Source organism: Musca vetustissima, unplaced genomic scaffold (assembly GCF_032173495.1).
Source record: "Musca vetustissima isolate MV318-11 ecotype Yass unplaced genomic scaffold, APGP_CSIRO_Mvet_v1 utg68353, whole genome shotgun sequence".
NCBI lineage: Eukaryota > Metazoa > Arthropoda > Insecta > Diptera > Muscidae > Musca > Musca vetustissima.
In genome coordinates this window covers 39,095-61,757 of record NW_026885611.1, presented here as the reverse complement: position 1 = coordinate 61,757, position 22,663 = coordinate 39,095, and the positions used below count along the sequence as shown (strand labels likewise).

General features: G+C 35.7%; 1 protein-coding gene across 1 annotated transcript in view; it reads right to left on the bottom strand.

Annotated features, from left to right (window-relative positions):
* Nucleotides 1-22,663, bottom strand: part of LOC133332838 (axotactin-like) — a gene marked incomplete at both ends in the record, with an annotated part of 52,879 nt that overhangs the window by 5,395 nt on the left and 24,821 nt on the right. The window contains 2 exons of the mRNA XM_061541208.1: nt 9,922-10,118; nt 16,637-17,167. Coding sequence (XP_061397192.1) covers nt 9,922-10,118; nt 16,637-17,167 — 728 coding nt within the window. The remainder of the gene's footprint in view (nt 1-9,921; nt 10,119-16,636; nt 17,168-22,663) is intronic.

Sequence of the window (22,663 nt, the reverse complement as noted above, 5' to 3'; positions counted from 1 at the left end):
AAGTTATTTACTGATAAGTTCTGAATCAGTTATATCTAGCTTTATTATACCCTACAAAACTATGTTGTCAGGGTATTATAGCTTTGTGCAGCCCCAAGATTTTGTAACGCCACGAAATATTGGCCCTAGACCCACCTTTAAGTATACCGATCGTCATATCTCGACTAGCTGAGTCGATCTAGACATGTGTATCCGTTTGTCCGTCTGTCCATTATAATTTGTAAACACGATACAGGCCACAGTTATGGACCAATCTTCACGAAAATTTGAATGTAGGGTGGGTTCTGGCTAATGAAGACCTCTATTGTTTTTCGTAAAGATCGGTTAATATTTAGGGGATGAAATGGACCAAAAACTAAATTTTTGTCTGGTCGCTCTAGAGACCGCAATTATGGGCCAAACATCGCACATTTTTACATGGAGAAGGGGATTGGGCCAAAGAATAAGGATGCCTGTTTTGATAAAGATCGGTCAATATTTAGCGGGTCAAATGGTCCCTGACTTTTGTGTGAAAAATGACAAAATTTGTATTCTATGGCGTATATATTTACTCCTGAAGGACATAGTCCCAAGAAGTTGATAGTATATCGAAGAGGAGTGGTTGACCTTTAAATTGATACCAATTATGTCGTCGTATGTACTCGGAGGTGGAAGTTACATTTAAATATTTACAGGTGCTTACGTACTCAGATATTATTTAGTAACACATTACCACACTAGAAGCGAAATTTTCCGTGAGGATCCAGGTATGGTCAAGGACAACGCCTATAATTTTCGTTGATGGTCAGATAATAATATTGGGATGAGGTGGAACGAAAACTTAATTTGTTGCGCTTTTTCGAGTCGAGCCGTGAAGGCTATCTGGACAAGTAATTAGAAGAGATGTACTGAATATTAGTAATATTTGTTGACCTCTAGTCGGTCGAGAGGGTGCAAATATAGCGAAATATTTTCCATGATCAGAATATATAACCACAGAAAGATAGATTTTCTTGGAAGTTGTGTAGGGCATCATATGGTCGGCCCCGTTCGAATATACTGCTCCGTTCACTGGTTATTTTATGTCTTTGACCCAAATTGGTGTAGGGTATCACAATGTCGGCACCGTGCGAGTTTTGTCCTTTACTTAAGGGATGTCTTACTTGATGTCTTCTTTTAAGGGAACCCCACCCATTCTCGATTTTAATTTTTCAAGATTTTCAATGGGCTGGTAAATCAAAACCAATGCTTGTTAAGGTTTGTAACTTTGCACATATATAATTGAAGATTTAAAATTGAAGAAAAATAATTTACAAAAAATTTTTGTTATTGCTTTGTTGTTGTTTTTTGTAATTAAATAATAGTCCTTATTTTTGATGGCCGAAAATTCCAACGGTGTTAGAAAGAGTACATGTCTGGCTCTCGTATGAACTAGGATTATTGACTTCGCTCTAAAATTAACAAAATGGCGGACCTTTGAAAAAATATTTTTGAAAAATCGCCGAATTTTGACCAAAAACCAAGTTAAAAAATAAGGAATATCTTCACCGATTGGCTTTATCCTAGTTCATACGATAGCTATACACTCACAGAGAAACGTGTACAAATTTGGAATCGATTGGGTTATTAGTTTTTGAGTTATCGTGCCCGCCATTCGCAAATGAGAAAACGCGTTTAAAGTTTGAGAAGCCCTTTAGCCGTCACTTGATGCTGACACAATAAATCGGCTATATTTTCAAGAGTTTTTGAGATTTTCACTTGAAATTTTTTATTAGTGTAGAATCGAATTAAATCAAAAAATGTTGACCCCGAGAATGCGGGGGGGGGGGGGGGGGGGTCCCCTTAAGGGATGTCTTACTTGAGGCCATTAATGTCTTCTTTTAACCAAGGACATAATTCAAATCTTCAAAAGAAACCCATGAATAGCCTTTAATTTGCTCTTTATTTGTGTAAAACTAAAGCAGACCAAAATATGGTAAATTATCAGGTTACATATACACCTGGCGCTAGTCACCAAGTGATGCTATAAATGTATAACCGCACAACCACACTTGCATGAATGGTTGGTTATATTCACTAATTAAAATTTAGTTACACTAACTAAATAATAATATTTACATATTCTAGAGCAAAATGCCACATAGGTAGCTGACCATAAAAAAAAACACACACACACAAAACCATAAACCAAATATGTTTTGGCAAATATTACCCTTTTTGGGTATTTCCCCCCAAAAAAGACAATATTTTTTTGTTATTGGTTTTTTCAAACAGGTAAAATAAATATTTAGTACAAACAACTAAATTTAGTGGTTAGTCAAAGTGACATATTATTTGTTCATGTACAAACACACACACACACTCACCAACATATTTAAGAATGACCTTGCTCCAAATACCTAGTAGCTGTGACTAAAATTTAGTACAAAATACCTGTACTAACTTTTTAGTATATAAACTCGGGACACATCTGAAGCGAAATATCATTCGTTTTGAAATCTCTCCAAAGTAAACATCACCAGGAATCACCATGGAAGATAAATCCATCACTTACGTCCTCTTTATGTATCGCGAACAATTACGCCAAGCGGATACATCATCGATGCGTCTGAATCGCACCAAATTAACACTCACCGATAAACTGATCAAGAAAAATGTGGGCAATCTAAAGAAGTGCAGCACCGATGATGTCCTGGCCATAAGTCGCAACATTGTCTTCCAATCGAAACTGAAACAACAAATACAACGGGCGAATCAAACGAAACGCTTGGCCACCAAATTGGGACATTGATGGACAGAAGGCGATACTGGAGAAAGGATTTGATCTGATCTTGGATGGAATGATTTGCTTATCTTTGAAACAAAGTTGAAAAGTAACGGATTTTTGGAGGCCTATTCCGCATCGGAAATAATTAATTTAAGTAGAATTTAATTCGATTTATTTTAAGTTATCATTGTTTATTTGAAATAAAACAAGAACAAAATTGAAAAAAAAACAAAAAATTGTGTATTTGAATGAGGTCTAAGCAAATAATAGATGAGAAGTTGAACATTTAATGCAACGTTTAGCAAAGGTTGCTAGAAATGAAGTAAAGGAGGTAAAGTCCAACAATTAAACCTGGAACCAGTGAGCGGAGCAGTATAGTCGGACTGGGCCGACCACATGATACCCTACACAACTACCACGAAAAGCAAACATTCTGCGGTTCTATATTCTGAGCCGGGGCAATATTTCGTGATATTTGCACCCTTTTTACCGCTTATAGATCAAAAATTCCACTTCCTAACCCTGGCATATTTTCCAATTTTTTTCTTGAAGTAAATTTTTACGTAATGAAATAAAAAAAATTGGTCACTTTAGGTTTTGGTTGATTCGACCCTTGGAATATTGACCGATAATCCAACCCTTTTAGTATTTGGTCCTTCAGGAGCAAGTATATACGCCCCAGAATAAAAATGTTGTAATTTTTCACACAAAAGTTGGGGTCCATTTGATCCGCTAAATATTGACCGATCTTTATCAAAGCAGGCATGCTTATTCTTTGGCCCGATGCCCTTCTCCATGTAACATTTCCCGATGTCCGGGTCATAATTGCGGCCTCTGGAGCGACCAGAAAAACCGACAGAAATTAAGTATTTGGTCCATTTCATCCCCTTAATATTAACGCATCATTACCAAAAACAATAGGGGTCTTCATTAGCCAGAACCCATCCTACATGCAAAATTTTGTGAAGATTGGTCCATAACTGTGGCCTGTATCGTGGTTATAAATTATAATGGACAGACGTACGGACCACATGTCTAGATCGACTCATCTAGTCGAGATATGACGATCGGTATACGTAAAGGTGGGTCTAGGACCAATATTTCGCGCCGTTACAAACTCTTGGGGCTGCATAAAGCTATAATACCCTGACAACATAGTTGTGTAGGGTATAAGTAGCAGAAGGAGTAAACTAATGGGTCCCATCTTCGGAGTTAATCTAGGATTGGTAAAGATAAGATGTTGTACAAAGTTTGGTTCAAATCGGATAGTCCGTTAACATGATATTATAAAATTGTGGGGAGATACCAGAAGGAGTGCACCTACACACCTCAACTTTGAACTTGAACTAAGTTTGCAAGAAATATTATGATGTGCAAAGTTTGAATGGAATTGGTTACTCCCTGCGAGAGTTATCCCGCAAATCAGCCGACCACACAGACGAACGGGCGCACATTTGTAAATCTTCTCCAAATTGTTCGTAACGGATTTGATCCATTGAGATTAATGCCAATACTTCGGTTAGGCACTTATCATAGTGTTTACACCCTAGTCCGGCTTATATCTGAATGTATAAAAAATTGTCTTGGAGAAAAATGTGAATTTTTCAATACTTCTTCACAAGGTCTCGCCTCATTTTCTGTCTGTTGAAAGTCCTGGGCGACAACAGCCAGACCCACTTACTAAAGATTCGATGCGAGGGAATTAACTGGTGCAGAGCGTGCGAAGAAGACAAATCCAAAAAAATGACTTCTTTTAAATTTCTTCTTTCTCTAGAGCTCACAACTGACAACATACAGGGTTAAGTGTATGTGATAATGTTGTACATGTGGTGGTGTAAACCATACCCCCACCAGAATACATAATAAATGTCCAACCCAAAGTTTCGAGAAAATATATTAATAAATAACAAACATATTTGAGATTTCGTATATTGTTTTATTTAAAATAAACAATATTTTCTTAAAACTAAACGAATTAAATTCCACTTAAATTAATATCTTTTTTTATTTCATTTTGATCCACGATCCAATGCATGCCATTATCCAGTTACACCTTCTGTCCTTCAATGCCCCAACTTGGTGGCCAAGCGTTTTGTTTGATTTGCCCGTTGTATTTGTTGTTTCAGTTTCGATTGGAAGACAATGTTGCGACTTATGGCCAGGACATCATCGGTGCTGCACTTTTTCAGATTGCTCACATTTTTCTTGATCAGTTTATCGGTGAGTGTTAGTTTGGTGCGATTTAGACGCATCGATGATGTATCTGCTTTACGCAATTGTTCGCGGTACATGAATAGAACGTAAGTGATGGATTTATCTTCCATGGTGATTCCTTGTGATGTTTAATTTGAAAAGGTTTTACAACGAATGATACTTCACTGCAGAGATGTGTCTAGTTTTTATACTAAAATGTTAGTACAGGTATTTTGTACTACATTTAGTTAGCGTTACTAGGTATTCCACGAGTGCCTATTCCCTTTGAATAGACATTTGTTTTTGATCTCATTTTTTACCTCAATGAGGGCAAGGTCATTCGTAAGTGTGTAGGTTATTAAAATTAAAACATGTTTTTGCGACTAGCCAATGGGGTTTTAGTATTTGTACTAATTATTGTGGTTACCTGTTCGCAAACAGGGTTTAAGATTTTTAGCCACTACTGTACATTTTTACCAACGACGCATTTTTGCTACCTAGGTAGCATGTATTTAGTTGAAAAAAATACATGTTAAGTAAGTGATCACAATCATTCATGCATATGTGGTTAGTTAGTTTAATCTTAACTTCCTGACTAACGCCAGGTGTAAGTGAATTTGTCACGTATGACCTTATCAATCTGACCTGCTCTTGACCTTGAATTAACATTTTTACCCACAACAATTGTGTTACCTATTTTTATATTTTTAACAAAATTATGGTACAGTTGTAAAATCAGTGTATTGGAATCAGAAAAAATATGACTGGGCAGAGGCGTAGCCATTTCCAATCAAGATTATACAACTTAATTATTTAATAGATCTTAAATGATCTATATAATATGGGATTCTTAGTTGAATATGTAAAAACCGATATATGCAATCCATTACCTTGCGGCAAACCCAGTACATAATTTGTCATTAGATCAGGACCGACTTTAAGATACCCACCACTACTTTTATTGTTTTCAAGAGGAGCTAAGGTTTTTTGGCTAACATAAATTTGCGTCATTTAGATAGCATGAGACGACGATATACATACAAATTTATAAATGAATATGGCATGATAGCCATTCAAGAAGTTGTATTAACGAATTTTCAACACGTTGACAGAAGGAGTGGACGTTGGGTCCAATTTTCGGATTTAATCTAGACTTGTCAAAAATAGTATGATGTGCAATATTTTAAATCCTAATATTCCGTTCCCTAAATATGATATTTACAAAAATTCAAAATTTTGTCTCTTTGGGGGAGAGGTACTAGAAGTAGTATACCGATCAGTCCCACCCTCCAACATTATACAGGCTTGATAAAAATATTACGATAAATAAAAATATTACGAATAAACTTAATTTTCAGCACAATTTTTACCATTTTGTGGGGTAGATGCCAGAAGTAGTGGACCGATGGGTCCAATCTCAGATATTTATTTAAGTATGAAAGTAAATATTTAGTACACACCATTAGATTGGTATTGAATTACCAAATTTTCAAAATGTTGGCCCTTTGTGGGGTAAACGAATTGGACCGATATTCGGTCTTAATCTAGGCTATGATTCGCTTGATATTGGATGAGAATTTACAACATTTTTACATTTTGTGATAAAGGTACCAGATGGAGTGCACCGACCGATCCCATTTTCGGACATGATCCAAGTTAGGTTAAGACATTACCAAGTGCAAAGTTTCACTGACATTGAATATTCCTATCCTTTGCTCGGAAGGTACTAGAAGAGGTGGATTGATAAGTCCGATTTTCCAAAATTATACAGGCATGGTTATTAAAATTAATGATCCAGGTGAGGTAAAAACATTACGTTGTGTAAAGTTTCGATGATATTGCGATAGCTTCATGTGAAACTTAGAAGTTTGTAAAATATTGATCCTTTGTGGGGAAGGTACTGGAAGAAGTGGAACGATAACTCTCATTTCCAGTGGAACGATAACTCTCATCTAGACATGTGTGTCCATCCGTCCGTCTGTCCATTATAATATGTAAACACGATACAGGCCACAGTTATGGACCAATCTTCACGAAAGTTTGCATGTAGGATGGGTTCTGGAAAATGAAGACCCCTATTGTTTTTGGAAAAGATCGGTTAATATTTAGGGGATGAAATGGACCAAAAACATTATTTGTGTCGGTTTTTCTGGTCGCTCCAGAGGCCGCAATTATGGCCCAAACACCGTGAATTTTTGCATGGAGAAGGGGATTGGGCCAAAGAATAAGGATGTCTTTTTTGATAAAGATCGGTCAATATTTAGCGGGTCAAATGGACCCTGACTTTTGTGTGAAAAATGACAAAATTTGTATTCCATAGCGTATATATTAACCCTTGAAGAACAAAGACCCGAGACGAGTGGTTGACCTTTAAACTGATACCAATTATATGGTCGTATGCACTCAGATGTGGGAGTTAAACTTAAATATTTACAGGTGCTTATGTATTCATATATTATTTAGTAACCCATTACCACACTAGATAAACTTAAATATTTACAGGTGCTTATGTATTCATATATTATTTAGTAACCCATTACCACACTAGATAGCGGAAATGTATCTCTGATCGCTTTTAAATTTTTCATGAGGATCGAGGTATGGTCAAGTACCACGAATTTAATTTTCGGTTATGATCATAATATCTGATTGGGATGAACTGGACCGAAAACTTAATTTTTTATGTTTTTCTTGTCGATCATAGGCAGTGTTGCCAAAACTTGATTGAGAAAAAGTGCTAGATTTTGTTGAAAAATATGCTAAAAAGTGCTAAAAATTTTACAAAAGTGCCAGAAAAAAGTGCTAAAAATGAATATAAAGAAATTTGATTATATTTTATATTTTGTGGGGATGTTATATGTATTTGTGTTACAACAGCTTGTAACGTCACGAAATATTGGTCCTGGACGCACATTTTAGTATACGGATCTTCATGTTTTTTTTTCTTGATAACCCGAACACCAATAATCCAATAAATACGGGAAATCTACTCAACAAAAACCATGGCTGCTTTGATAATGATCTGTCAATATTTCTTTAATTAAATGAACCTAGGCTTTAGGAAGACAATTAAAACAAATTCCATGACATTTTTTCTGGCCAAGAGAAGTCAAGCTAACCTTAAATTTATTTAAATTATATTGTTTTATATACACTAAATTGTTCACAGTGTTTTATAACCTCCACCATAAAGTGGAGTCTATATTAAATTTGTCATTCCGTTTGCAACACGTCGAAATATTCACCGGAGACACCACAAAGTATTACATATACAGTAGAACTTCGATAATTCGTAATTCAAGGGACCAGCAAATTTTTACAAGTTATCGAAGATGACGAATTATCGAGATTACGAATTAACGAGGTTAAAATAAAAAAATACGAATATCGAGATTTTTCAAGGGACCGACAGTTTGTTACGAATTATCGAGGTACGAATTGTCGAAGTTCTACTGTATATTCTCAATCAGCTTTATTCTGTGTGGTTTTGTTCGACCTTTTGATGATTATACTAATAAAACAATATATTTGTTCAAGCTTGAGGTCTAGTTTCTTTTTTATCCGGCGTAATATTGTACCTGCCAATATAGGATTTTTTGACCCGTCTTTTAATCAAATTGGCTGTAGTTTTATATTTTGGGTTCACATTGTATAGCACATTTCCGTACTATTTTTTTTAATACTGACCCACGTTCAAGGTTAGCCCACTTAATATGGGGTTTTTTACACTTTTTCTATCAAATTGGATGTAATTTTGTATTTTGGGTTCTCATAACGGCCGAATTGACTGTAATTTGATAGCCCTACTATTGGATCTTTCGAGAATTTCAATATCTGTTTACCACGTATTTTCGGTATGTTCAGGGTTCTATCATAACATGAGTTTTCTCCTATGAGGCCCAATTAATTTTAGATATTTTGATGTTCATCCTCATGGTGGAGGATATAAAAAGTTCGGACGGGCCAAACTTAAAATCATTTTTACATGTTATGTTCTGATATTGTAGTATTATTATAACCCAGGAGGTGGACATATCGCAGAATTTTCCACCGACACGGCAATAAGTTTCGCAGAAAATTTAAGTCTTGTGGTAGTTTCATATCATCATCATATGGATAGCCCCGTCGACCATACTGCTCCAATCACTGGAAAAACATAGGAAAATCAAATCCACCATGTAAAACATACAGAAACTTCAATGTGTCGATATGAAATCGAAAAACGACAATTTTTTGAAGTGATACTAAGAATTTTGAAAAAATCTTGGAACAAATTAAAAATGCTAAAAAAAGTGCTAGGTGCTAGAGTGATTTTTTTGGTGCTAAAGGAGTTTAAAACGTGCTAAATCTAGCACTAAAAGTGCTAAATTGGCAACACTGATCATAGGCCACAATTGAAAGCCGAACATCACAACACAACACACGGCGAATGGATGTTGGACAAGTAATTAGAAAGGCTGTACTGAATATTAGTAACATTTGTTGACCTCTAGTCGGTCAAGAGATTGCAAATATCACGAAATATTTCTCAAGCTAGAATGTAGAACCACACACAGTTAGTTATCGTGGAAGATTTGTAGGGTATCATATGGTCGGCCCCGTCCGACTATACTGCACCGCTTGCTGGTTTTTACATATTTTTGACATTGCCCAATCAGCCCTCGTCTTCAAATTTCCTGGAATCTCACAATTTTAAGCGTTCGTCGATTTGTGCAATATGGCATAATCATTTATTTAAGGATATTCCCACCCATACTCACTCACACACACGAAATATCATAACTTCACTACTTACAAATACACTCCAATATTGCAATGTGCAGTGTATCGTCTGTTTTAGAATATATATGCGATTCACACTCTATATATTACACTGTCAAATAGACAGAAAAACTCACATTCCGTCAGTCGGTTATTCATTCCGTTCGTCAGTCAGTCTGTCACTCACAGAATCATTCTTAAGACATTTATTCGACACTTACCTCCCAGAAACCATTTCCGTCTTGTGTTGTCACATCGCTGTATGCCAGTATAGCCGCTGTACGGCTACTGCGGAAATCGAACTTGATATTAAATTCTTCGGCATGATTTATGGGCCACCAAATGTGTGACGTCGCAAAAGGATACGTTATTGGTATGACATTCACATCGTTTTCTTGAAATTCCGCTTCCAGAACACCTAAAAGAATGACAGGAAAAGAGGAAGAAGTAGACACATTCATACAAACATTAAATATAGATTGGAATAGTTACAGCTACAACAACAACAAAAATGAAAGAAAATGTTAAAATTTTCAAATTTATGCAATTTGCATCGTACAAATTTGCAAAAGTTTATTACATAGCTTATCCTCTTCGCTTTGTAAAGGAGAGACAGGGCAGCAGGGCACCATTGTCTACAATAGTAGTGTGAATTGGTAAAAGTGAAATGATTCCTGGCTGACATTACATTCGGGCGAATGGATAGTTGTAAAAATTCAGTTTCGTACGCAATTGAAATATTGAATATTTCATGATTTATTAATATTCAGTGCAGAACGAAGGATGGTGAATAGAGATAAAGAGAATATGTTTTAAGTTGATTCAACTTTTGATATCATTCATAGCTATACAATTAAGGATATTGGCTATCTTCGAAAAAAAAACACATATTGAAGTCAAATAAATTATTGCAGGCATGAGAAATAAATTTTGGAAATTGAAATGAAGGAATAAGCCATGGGGATGATCATGAAATTCCTGATGACGTATACTTATTGTCCTGAAAAATATATGAATAGGAAAAGAAGGACTGCATCTGTTAGTGTCATCTTATTTAAAACTAACAACTGAAATGAATTCTTCCCAATCCATACGAACCTTCCTCTCATGAAAAAACAAAGGACTTATACGAGATCTTACATTCTGAAAAAATGAAATGATTTCTTAGGCAGACCAGGACCAGAAGAGTGGAAGTTTTCTTTATATTGACCAGAATTAGTTCTTCTTATGAAAGGACAGATGGTCTTTATTTTATCAGGCCAAGAAGCAGACAAAGAGGTCTTCCTATAGAAGACTAGAATATATTTTTTTATCGTCAAGAAAGTCCTCTTATAGAAGACCAGCAGGTTTTATCATAGAAGACAATAAAGTCTTCCTATAGAACACCAGATGGTCTTCCTTTAGCAGATAAGGATATCTTCCTACAGAAGATCTAAAAAAGACCAGAGGGAGTTTCAATAGAAGTCCTGAAGGTGTTCTTGCAATATAATAAAATATTTTCTTCTAACAGAATGATCTTAAAACTAACAACTGAAATGAATTCAACTGAAATGAATTCTTCCCAATCCATTGGAACCTTCCTCTCATGAAAAAATAAAGGACTTATACGAGATCATACGTTCTGAAAAAACGAAATGATTTTATATGCAGACCAGGATTGGTCTTCAGTCAATTTTTATTAGAATGCCCTAAGTTCTTATCATGGACTGGAAATGTTTTTATTATAGAAATCCAGAAAAAATATTTTATGAGAGATCTTAAGCCACATCCGAGAAGATCACGCCTTCTCATAAGGTATCTGAATGTTTATACCCTTCACCACACCGTGGTACAGGGTATTATGTCTTTGTGCATATGTTTGTAACAGGCAAAAAAAAAAAAAATCGAGATAGACCCATGGTTCCTTTTGAGAATATCCATAGAAGCACTTTCTGAGTCGATTTATGCATGTCCGCCCGTCTGTTGATGTTAAATTGTAAACAAAGTACAGGTCGCATTTATAATCGGAATTGAATGAAATTTGGCACAAGTCACTTATTTGGCCCAGGACGAACCCAATTGAAATTGGAGAAAATCGGTTCAGATTTAGATATAACTCCCATATATATTTTCGTCCGATTTAAGGTAAATGGTGCACAAAAGTCCCTGACAATCATTCAATTTGCACGAATTTTGGCACAGCGTACTGAATTAAGTCTAGATTGATGTGTGCTAAGTTTCGTGATAATCGGTTCAGATTTAGATATAGCTCCCATATATAGTTTCTCCCGATTTTAGGTCAATGGTGCACCAAAGTCCCTGAAAATCATTAGATTTGCACGAATTTTGGTATAGCGTACTGAATTATGTGCAGAATGACGTGTGCAAAGTTTCGTGAAAATCGTTTCAGATTTTAGGTAAATGGTGCATCAAAGTCCCTGAAAATCATTCGATTTGCACGAATTTTGGCATGGCGTACTGAAATAAGTCTAGAATGGCGTGTGTTAAGGTTTGTTGAAATCGGTTCAGATTTTGATATAGGTCCATTTGTTTATATACAGCTCCCATACATAATTTTACTCGATTTCATACAAATAGTACACCAAAGAATCCAAGTCTGCCCTTTTACATGCAATTTTTCACAGATTTCGGAATGGTATGTGTATGGGATTTTTTAATTGGTTCAAATATATATCTAGATAGCACATTTAATTTCGCCCGATTCCATCTCAAAGGTCCTCCAAGTTTAGATATTGTAGATACTAACATCTCTTATATGTACCCAAAGTGGTGAAGGGTATCATATAGTCGGCCCAGTCCGACTTTTGAGCTTTCCTTACTGGTTTCTTTATGCAGAAGCAGAGAATATTTTCAAATAGGAAACAAGTAAATGATGTTAATCAATGGCTTTTTTCCAAAATTTATATCATAATATTCTACAGTACATTCTAGTAATTGTCCAGTGATGCTATTCGTATAGAAAACGTGATCAGAAATGTAAAATTTTAATTTAAATGTCGAAAGGGAATTTAAACTCTAAATCACATTCACAACTATTTACACCTCAACATATCCTTCCTTCCAATTTTTTTTTTTACATTTTGACATGTCCCTTGAGAATGTTATTTATTATAAATAAAATTTAATATTCTACATTACTAATTTAATTTGGGTCATTTACTAAAAATACCACACCTCCCCCTTCGTCACTGACTTGGTTTACAATTTTATCCGCAGTTGTTATTTCGTTGTTTTTTTTTTTTTTGGTCTCGTTGGCATCCTCCCAGCATGACATTAACTTGTGCAGTAAAGTAAATGACATAACATACATGACATACATACACACGTTTGTAGCTACATTTAAATGCACCTCGTTGCCACGGGTGTGAGTGCTTAAATTTATTTAGATAAACATTTAAAATAGCCGTGCAACCGTTTTTAATTATATGAGATAATTATGTAACATAAGACCCATTAAATGAAGTAAAGTACCAGTCAGATAAAGACCATAACATAAATAGGGTTATTACAAAAGGGAATATTAAGGGCGGAAAGTGGTTAGAGGTCTTTTATTGGCAGAGGAGAAGTATGGAATACACAAATCATCTGCTCATGAATGGCCAAATGAAGGTAATCACATATAAGGTCGTAGGCTTTCCCATACATAAAAAGAGGGTGTCTTTCTTTAAAAGATGAGAGTGTCTTTCTAGCAAAGATCCTAGACAGGTTGAAGGTGATCGTATAAAAGTAATATCATTAAGGATAAGAAGTAGGTTTTTTAAAGACCAGAACATCTTCTTATAAATGATCAGGAGTTGCTCGTATAGACCAGAGTCAAGTCTTCTTATAAAATGATAGGTGGTCTTTATTTTATCAGGCCAAGAAGTAGACAAAGAGGCCTTCCTATAGAAGATAATTTTTTACTGTCAAGAAAGTTCTCCTATAGAAGACCAGAAGGTTTTGTCATAGCAGACAAGAAAGTCTTCATACAGAACACCAGTAGGTCTTCCTTTAAAGACCAGAAGACCAGAAGATCAGAATTTTGTTTTTTCTACAGAAGACCTGAAAAAGTCCAAATGGAGTTTTAATAGAAGTCTTAAAGGTCTTCTTGCAATATAATAAAATCTTTTCTTCTAACACAATTAAACCCAGAGGCCTTCTACAGAACACTAAGAGTGTGTTCTTATAGAAGGTCTTTCTATAGAAGACCTGTAGGACTTAACTTAGAAGTCAAGAAAGTCTTCCTATAGATAACTAGAAGGTATTTTTATAGAATACTAATAGATCTTCCTTTATAAGAAGAATACCAGTAGGTCCTCTTATAGTAGACAAGAAGGTTTTCTTGTAGAAGAGCAGAAGGTCCTCTTATAGAATACAACATGGTATTCCGATTGAAGACCACATAGAAGACCAGAAGGTCTACCTATAGAAGACCAGAAGGTCTTCCTATAGAAGAGCAGAAAGCCTTCCTGTATGAGATCAGAAGATCTTCCTATAGAAGAACAGAAAGCCTACCTATATGAGATCAGAAGATCTTCCTATAGGAGACCAGAAGATCTTCTCATAGTAGATCAGAAGGTCTACCAATAGAAGACCAGAAAGTCTTCCTTCTTTTAAAGAGACCAGAAGGTCTTCATACAGAAGACTATCCTAAAGAAACCCAAAACATATTCCGGAAAAAAACAATAAGGAAAGTAGTAAAGTCGGACGGGTCCGACTATATGATACCCTTCATCACTTTGTGTATGTTTAACAGATGAATCCTAACAAAGGTCGCATTTTTAAAGGACAAGTAAAATGAAATTGGATCCATAAACATGTCATTCTGCAACCGATACTAAATTTTTCTTTAGGTCAGATATAGAAGCTATATCTAAATCTTAACCGATTTTCAGGAAACTCAACACACATCATTCTAAACCTAATTCATTACGCTGTGCCAAATTTCGTGAAAATCGAAAGATATATAGGGACTTTGGTGGACCATTTACATTTAACCGGACGAAAATATATATGGGAGCTATATCTAAATCTAAACCGATTTTCAAGAAACTTAACACACATCAACACACACGTTATGCCACTTTTCGTGCAAATCGAAAGATATATAGGGACTTTGAGCACCATTTACATTAAATTGGGCAAATATATATTTGGGAGCTATATCTAAATCTTAACCGATTTTCAGGAAATTTAAGACACATCATTCTAAACCTAATTCATTACGCTGTGCCAAATTTCGTGAAAATCGAAGGATATATAGGGACTTTGGTGGACCATTTACATTAAATCGGACGAAAATATATATGGGAGTTATATGTAAATCTGAACCGATTTTTCCCAATTTCAATAGGGTTCGTCCTTGGGCCAAATAAGTGACCTATGCCAAATTTCATCCAAATTGGATAATAAATGCGACCTGTACTTTGTTCACAAAAATACATGGACCGACAGACCGACGGACATGCGTATATCGATTCTATGCATATTCTTAAAAGGAAGCATGTGTCTATCTCGTTTCCATTTGTCTGTTACAAACTTATGCACAAAGACATTATACCCTGTACCACAGTGTGGTGAAGGGTATAACAAATGTTCACCCTATAGAACACAAGGTCTTCTATAGAAAACCTTCCGGTAGATTTTCCTATAGAATACTCTATGGAAGACCAAAGGGCTAAAAGGTATTCCTACAGAAGGCTTTCCCAAAACAAATGTTTATCCTATAGAACACCAAGTCTTCTTTAGGAAGACCTGCTCCAGCAGGCAGAAGGTATTCTTATAGGATATCAGATTTATTAGAGCAGACAAAAGAGATTTTTTATAGAAGACTAGAGGTCTTCTTGTAGAAATCCAGAAGATCTTCTTGTAGAAGACCAGACAATTTTTTAAAGTATCACAATCTTATAGAATACCAGGAGGAAGAAGAACAAAAGGCAATCTTATAGAATATCACCTGTTCTCCTTATAGAAGGCCATAAAGTCATTGTATAGAAGGACAGAGGCTTTCTTCTAGAATATTATAGAAGACCCAATAAATGTCTCGTAGAATATCCGAAGGTCTATATGGGTAAGAGGAGTATCGTGGTCTTATTTTAACATAAGACTAGAAGATGTTCTTGTATAAATCAAAAATACTTCTTGTGGGAGAGCAAAAGTTATTTTTATGGAGGACACTTCTTATGTAATATCTTTTAAGAGAATACCATAATATCTGTTAGAGAAGAACAATACAGAAGGACGTAATGTCCTCACGAAATATGAAATGACAGAAAGTCTAAAGAAGATCAGTGTCATCGAAGAAAATCGGATGTCTTATCAAAGCAAATGAAAATTAAATATTCCCCTTGCAGACCATACAAAAATCTATGGCGGTATTGTATGGCAAATGTTATCCTATCTTCCCAAATGCCCACCATCATATCACATGGGAACTCTGTCAGCCAAAAGTGAATGAAAAAAATTGTACTTTTAATTTGTTCAATAATAAAACCCCATTCGGATTATACAGATTTTTAACAAATTATTCTTATAACCCATTGTGTCATAAATATACATTATCTCTGCACATGCACATCAGGAAAACAAGATTATAGAGCAACACAGATATGTGTGAGAGTGTGTATGGATGCATGCATGTACATGAATGGTATACACGGAAGCATAGCAAGCAGATGCAGCATACTAGTCAGACATGCAACATATTTTTTGTGAGTGTGTGTGTGTATATGTTTTTTGTATACAACAAATGTAAGCTTGTATCCATTTGTAGATTTTTGATGGCCTCATTCGCTTATTTGGCCATTGCATGATTCTACTGAAAAGGAGGGGAAGATGGGGTAATGCCAACTATTGGCCCCTTTACCCAAATACCCACCCATAATCCAAATATCCTGCACGTAGATTTGTATTTTTTTCGTTTTCGAGATATATGTGTGTGTGTGTGTTCATACTTACCATGATAGTGAACTTTCGGATTGCCACGATGCAGCTCATACAATATGGACACATCGTTGTAGTAGACATTCTTTAACGAACCGACGAAATTATTATGCGATGCCAGACCCTTCTTCTTATGCAAATCCGGTCCGCCGCCAAAATAAATTTCCGGATCGAAGAGTAGGTTGCCACTCACTGTAGCTGGTATTTCGAGTATCTTCATCTGCTGGTCGAGTATAATGCGCACCGTACGCTGTTCATGCGAAATGGTCAAATTGTGCCAATTATTACGTGTCAGCTCATCCGTCAGGACGGTGGACATGGGTATGTCACCGAAATCCATTTCAACATAAATTGACTGATTTTTAATGGATGCGGCGATGTACTGATGTTTGAGCGATTCACCGCTCGCATAGAACAGAGCAGAATCATCGAATTGTGTGCGAAACATGAGGCTGATACGTGTCGTTGACGAATGAACGCGATCCTTCCAATCGTAAATGCGATATGAAACATAGCTGGAGCCGCGTAACGTTATTATTGTTGCAGCTGTAAAAAAAGGGAAGAAGAAAATGGGTTGAAAAACGTACACAAATTATTTGCAATGAATGACAGATTGGTAGGTAAGTGAAGTTATACAATATTGAGATAACTTTTTTTTAATAACTTAACTGAGTACATATTTGTTGTAAATTATTCGAAGAACAATAAAAAATCATTTGGAAGAGGAATATTTTGGAAATATGTTAGTATTGACACATAAATGTCCGGTAGAAGGAAAAGGAGCTAAATGTTTGATTATAAATTCCATACTAACTGGAACTTTCGATAACCGAAAGAAGGAAAGTAACACAACAAGATGCAACAAGATTTTTTTGGATTGAAAATTTCTTTATGTGGATGAAAATCCTTTTTGAGTATATTATGACATCAGGAGGTCAAATTCGCCATAAGTCAATTAGTTGAAGTATGGCGCGACTAATTTTCACATGTTTTCAGTCAAATCGAAGTAGGCGTATTTTTATATTATTAGTCTTTGCTTTCATGAACAGTAAAGTAAACACAAAAAAAATGTCACTCATAAGAATTTAGATAGGGTCCTGCAAGCCATGAAATCTATATTCACATGTTTTCATCGTCTTTTTCCACTTTTATCCGATCTTTGCTTAGAAACCATATATTGCAAGATACATATCCGAAACCCAAAATTCTTGAACTCGATTTTCTGATAATAAAAACGTGTTTTAACCGGATTGAACATAAATGTATAATATTAGAAAGATTGGAACATTGATCCGTTTCAGACAATCTGGAGTCGATTTTTAAAAGTCCGCCTGTCTGGCTAACCGATTTTATCAAATCCTTATATATATTAGGTTGGAGAAAAAGAAATCCATTATTTTTTGAACAGATGGCTGTACTGATAGATTTTTCGTAAAGTATCGATCAAACAATTTCGAATGTATGCTCATTGGATGGGTGATATTTCGCAATAAAAAAATATTTTTGTGCATATGTTTGTAACAGGCAAAAGGAATCGAAATAGAACAATGGTTCCTTTTGAGAATATGCATATAATCACTTTCTGAGTCGATTTATGCTTGTTCGTCTGTCCGTCCGTCTGTTGATGTTAAATTGTAAACAAAGTACAGGTCGCATTTTTGATTCGAATTGGATGAAATTTGGCACAGCTCATTCATTTGGCCGAAGGACGAACCCTATTGAAATTGGGAAAAATCAGTGCAGATTTAGATATAGCTCCCATATATAGTTTCACCCGACTTCATGTAAATGGTGCACCAAAGTCTCTATGTATCATTCGATTTGCACGAAATTTTGCATGGCGTACTAAATTCAACCTGGAGTGATGGCTACCAAGTTTCGTGAAAATCGGTTCAGATTTAGATATAGCTCATATATATATAGTTTCGCCCGATTTCATGTAAATGGTGCACCAAAGTTCCTATATATCTTTCGATTTGCACGAAGTTTGGCATAACGTACTGAATTGAGCACAGAATGATATCTGCCAAGTTTCGTGAATATCGGTCCAGATTTGGATATAGCTCCCATATATAGTTTCGCCCGATTTAATGCAAAAGGTGCACCAAACTCCCTATATATATTTCGATTTTGCCGAAATTTGACATGGCATACTGAATTGAACCTGGAGTGATGTCTGCCAAGTTTCGTGAATATCGGTCCAGATTTAGATATAGCTCCCATATATAGTTTCGCACGATTTAACGCAAAAGGTGCACCAAAGTCCCTATATATCACTGGATTTGCTCGAAATTTTGCAGGACGTACTGAATTCAACCTGGAGTGATGTCTGCCAAGTTTCGTGGAAATCGGTCCAATTTAGATATAGCTCCCATATATATTTTCGTCCGATTTAATGTAAAAGGTGCACCAATGTCCCTATATATCTTTCGATTTGCACGAAATGTGGCATAGCGTACTGAATTGAGTCTGTAATGATGTGTGCTGAGTTTCGTGAAAATCGGTTGAGATTTAGATATAGCTCCCGTACATATTATCGATTGATTTTAAGTAATTGACGCACCAAGGAACCAATATATGTTTATGGTTCCGATACTGTAAAAGCCAATTATGCCAGCCAAAAGATGCACCTTGCACATCTTGGTCGATAAAATCGGATAAATGATCGAATTTGACCGGCATGTTAGCAGTCGTAACATCACCCAGGAGCTAAAAATCGACCATAAAACTGTTTTAAACCATTTACAATTGACCAGAATTGGCCAACAGGAGAGGTGTCGTTTTCCACCAGGACAACGCTAGGTCACACACATCTACAGTGACTCGCCAGAAACTTCGAGAGCTTGGTTGGGAAGTTTCAATGCATCCACCCTACAGTCCGGGCTTGGCACCAAGTGATTATCATATTTTTCTTGCATTGCAAAATGTCTATAATGATAAAAAATTGGTATCTAGGGAGGATTGTGAAAATCGACTATTTGGCTTAAATCGGGTATTCCAATCTGAATATGGTTGCTACTTTTTGGTACCTACAGACGATTATTGGCCACATATAGTCAAATTGACATTCATGGAACTGGTTGTTATTTATATTAAACATTTAGATTGATATTGAAAATATAAGTTATCGATTCCAACACATGACCTCAAACAAGGCAGGCTTTTTCTAATAGCATATGTTCGGATAAATATATATCAACGTTTTAGTCTGACTGTCGACAACACCGATTGATACACTCTATTATTTAGTGTCTTCTAATTTGTGTAAATAAATAAAATTGTTTAACAAACCTTAGAGGCGGATTTAGGTTTTTATGATTGAAGAGCATGAAGGACATGATAACATAATTACTTAGGAATGAAAATGTTGGATTTTGCAAGTGACATTACATGTACACTTGACGTTTATTATCCAGTGGATAGCAAAACTATGACACTATGGCGACCAACACACACACACACACTAGAATACCGATACCGAATAGTCAACCAGCCACACAGCAACGTTGTGGGCTCACGAACGGTTATTAAAGAAGATGAAAATAAAAGTGGCGAATGCAATAGTCACTTCTGCTCACATGTAAATGCAGTCGGACAACACACTCTGGGCTAGAACCCTTGGAACTGATCCTATTACCGATGGTAGCGACGACTACATGAAATTCAAATTAATTTTGCCATCATCATTTTGTCAGAGGAAGAGAGAGAGATGTGGAATGCTAGGATTGTTTTAGCCACTGTCACTTACACGGACACGATGGGATTCAGTTGTAACTGACTAACACTGACAGCATACCGCACACACACACACACACTCATACAGCCACATACATATTGTCGTAAATACTGACATGTTGACTTATGTCGCAGAGTCTCCTGGCAGGCCAGACAAACAAACATTCACAGTTGACATATATTTTCATGGAATTGCTAGACAGATAAAGATTAAAGCGTAAAGTTGGCAAATTGTTTTCATTTGTATATACACACATATATACACATATACATGTATATAGCTGTGTGCCTGTGTGTGGGTTAGTATTTTGGTTTGCATTGCAACTCAGACAAATTGTGTCGTTCCAGCAGACAAGCAGAGAGTGACATTCACCGAGATTTGCAATTTTTTTCACAAGTTTTGCTTTTGGTTTTTTTACTTTTTCGGTTGTCCTCTTTGGCTTTTAAAGTTCACGAATATACAAATTCATTGGAATTTTTATTTTACATTTTTTTTTGGTTTGCTATTAACCTTATTTTTTGAGCAGGTATTTGGTTTGTCCTTCAAACTTCTTCTAATGCTAAATGTAAATTGTGTTTCACAGTTACTTTGGTCTTTCGAAGAATCAATTTGCAGATTTTGGAATTTTTTTATTATTTTTTGTGAATCATACATAAGGTCATGAAACTGTATATAACCTCCAGCTATATTAAATGATTAGTTTATGTGTTGCAATTATCTCGAAATATTGGTTGGGGGCTCAAAAAAAAAAATCAAGTCCGTTTGGACTTAAGTCTAATCTGGGCCCCCCAGCGGATCGTTTTGAAATGTTTATTTTATTTCTTGCGGAATTCTGTATTTCCTGAGATATGGGCCTTCAAAGTTCCGTTAGGATCCTTGCTTTTTTCTCATCATTTTTTATATCCTTTACCACACTGTGGTACAGGGTTTTATGAATTTCTGCATATGTTTGTAACAGGCAAAAGGAAACGATATAGACACACGGCTCCTTTCGAGAATATGCATAGAATCACTTTCTAGGTCGATTTATGCATGTCCGTCCGTCTATCCATGTTAAATTATTATTAAAGTACAGGTCGCATTTTTGATTCGAATTGGATGAAATTTGACACAGCTCATTTATTTGGTCCAATGACGAACCCTATTAAAATTCCTTCTATTGGCTCGAAATTTTTCATAGCGTACTAAATTAAACCTAGAATGATGTGTGCTGAATTTTGTGAAAATCGGTTCAGATTTAGATATAACTTCAATAAATATTTTTGTCCGATTTTATTTAAATGGTGCATCAAAGTCCCTATATATCCCTCGATTTGCACGAAATTTGGCATAGCATATTGAATTGAGTCTAGAATGATGATTGCTAAGATTCGTGAAAATCGGTTCAGATTTAGATATAGCTCCCATCAGGGACGTACGCAGGGGGGTGCACCGTAAGTCCATAAATGGTGCACCGAAGTCCATATATATCTTTCGATTTGCATGAAATTTGGCATAGCGTAAAATGATGTGCGATAAGCTTCGTGAAAATCGTTCCAGATTGGTGAAGGGTATTATATAGTCGGCCCAGTCCGACTTTACTACTTTCCTTACTGGTTTTATTGTGTAATATTGTTCAAGGCAATATGGGCATTATAAAGGTTAAAGACGCGAATTAAGGTATGGTGATGCAATTTTTATTAAGTGGAGATTCTGTCGCATATCTGCAGATTTCGTGTGTCCATAGGATAAAGTCTTAAATCGCCGGCCAAAAGCCGGCTACCCATATTGTTTTTTCACAATTGTAAATCTATCTGCAGAATTTTGGAGGCCCATGGAATAACCTCAAGGAATAACCTATTTCGCCAGCATAAATAACGCAAAGAAGTACCAACACAACGAGAAAGATCGCAGTAGAATACAAATAGCGTCCGCAATCTTCGCAATAAAAATTCCCGATCATTTTATGGACTATTCGATATTTGGGATACATCTAAATATTCATCATCGCCACCGATATTTGTGTAGGTATTTGTTTTGATTACATTTTTATGATTATTCTAAATCTCTATTAGATATCCTGCCGCAAACATTCAAAATCGATGACCATTAACTATTCAAGTAATCTGCAATTTCATCATTCCATTGTCGTGACAGATTAATTAAGTTATTTGCCACTGACCACCATCGAATGTTTGCAAAACGAAATGATCAAATATTTTGCATTTATTCCGCAACTATGAACCAACGAATAGCTATGCAAATAGCCATTCATGAATGAATATTCGATTATGGCACATGAGTGGATATAGAAAATTTCGTGGTTG